Genomic DNA, 1902 nt, shown 5'->3' on the forward strand with positions numbered 1-1902 from the left:
ACTCCGGAACGTTGGACAGCAGAACGTTGGACAGAGGAACGCTGGACAATGGAACATTGGACAGTGGAACGCTGGATAGACGAACGTTGGACTGCGGAACGTTGGACAGCAGAACGTTGGACAGTGGAACGCTGAACAGTGGAACACTGGACAGTGGAACGCTGGACATAGGAACGTTGGACAGTGGAACATTGGACAGTGGAACTCTGGACAGGGGAACGTTGGACAGAGGAATTTTGGACAGAGGAACGTTGGATAGTGGAACGTTGGACAGAGGAACGTTGGACTACAGAACGCTGGATAGTGGAACGTTGGACAGAGGAATGTTGGACAGGAGAACGTTGGACAGAGGAATGTTGGACAGTGGAACGTTGGACAGTGGAACGTCGGACTGCAGAACTTTGGACTGTGGAACATCAAAAGTTTAAGCGAAGGTGCAATGCATCACTACCCGATAAAATTCTCCTTGTATTTTTCTATCAATAATAATAATAATAATAATAATAATAATAATAATAATAATAGAATAATAATAATAATAAATCATTATTATTATTATTATTAGTATTATATTATTATTATTATTATTATTATTATTATTATTATTATTATGATGTACTGATAACAATACTAATCCGTCTGTTGATCTGAATACCTCGGTTTAGCAACAACAAAAAATAATTCAACCCATTTACTTCAAAAGTTGATTTAATACTTGGATGAAAAACGCTATTCATTTATACACCTGTGAAACAATTACATGAAATATATAACGGTATTAATACGCTCACCAGTATGAATTACACAATATACCAAAACAATTAAAAAGGGGGAGTTTGTATTTATCATATAAACTGATTTAACGCTTATCGAATGGGACAGCTATATTGAGAGAGAGAGAGAGAGAGAGAGAGAGATGGACGACCAATTTGGCAAATTGTTGGTTAGCAGACGCCAGAGACTACCGTTTTCAGTTTCTAAAATACAGTATTACGTATAGAGTAGAATAAAACATAGAATTTAGGCTAAGGGCCAATCGCTGTGATCTATGAGATTATTCACCACTGTAAGCGTCATTGACAGTGAGAAGGTCTGAAAGGTATACAGGAGGAAAACCTCAAAGCAGTTGCACTATGAATCAATTGGTAGGAGAAGGTGCAAGTCCAGATGAAGAAAAGGGAATATAACGGGGGCTACAGTAAAGGAATGAAAGAGGTAGCAGCCTAGGGGGCCTAAGGGACGCTGCAAAGTCTCTTTAAGTAATGTTGCAGTGCGCCGCGTGAGGGGCAAACTTGGAACTTGGCACTAACCCCCCACTACGGGGCTGAATTGCAGTATTCTATAATATCCATTCTGTAAATACTGATTTATAATGATTATATAATTTACTCAAAAAAAATTAAGCAATTGACCCCCCCCTCCCCCCCCCCCCGAAAATAATCAGTTTATTCGGTGAATTATAAAAAAACGCTAAACGATCAAAATGGAAGTAATTATTTCTCAGCAAAATAAAAAATCATTGCGACTCTAAAATGCTCAATCAACCTGTCAACCTTCGGAAGAAGAATTCAGGTACGAAAAGAGGCAATTTGTGTGTGTGTGTTGTGTGTGTGAGAGAGAGAGACAGAGAGAGGAGGGAGAGGGAGATGAGATCTATGAGAGAGAGAGAGGAGAGAGGAGAATGAAAGTTATATATATTCGAACCCCACAACACAACAAAATCTGCACCAACTAAAAATTAATCTGAAAGGACAAAAAAAAAAAGAAAAGGAGGAAGGAAAAAGGAAAAATGCAAACTATAAAATGCTAATTTTCTAATAATATCAATAATATTAAGCCCCGGGATTCCATAATTAGTTTATATACCAAACACCGCTTAATTATAACGGTGTATTTAAAAAA

The 1902-nt window shown here is 37.8% G+C and overlaps 1 protein-coding gene across 1 annotated transcript in view; it reads left to right on the plus strand.

Annotated features, from left to right (window-relative positions):
• LOC135216659 (protein SON-like) overlaps positions 1 to 428 on the plus strand; it is a 34764-nt gene extending 34336 nt beyond the window's left edge. The window contains exon 2 of the mRNA XM_064252045.1: positions 23 to 428. Within this exon, the coding sequence (XP_064108115.1) occupies positions 23 to 428 (406 nt within the window). The remainder of the gene's footprint in view (positions 1 to 22) is intronic.
• Positions 429 to 1902: the final 1474 nt, after the last annotated feature.

Source organism: Macrobrachium nipponense, chromosome 6 (genome assembly GCF_015104395.2).
Source record: "Macrobrachium nipponense isolate FS-2020 chromosome 6, ASM1510439v2, whole genome shotgun sequence".
In the NCBI taxonomy this organism is placed as follows: domain Eukaryota; kingdom Metazoa; phylum Arthropoda; class Malacostraca; order Decapoda; family Palaemonidae; genus Macrobrachium; species Macrobrachium nipponense.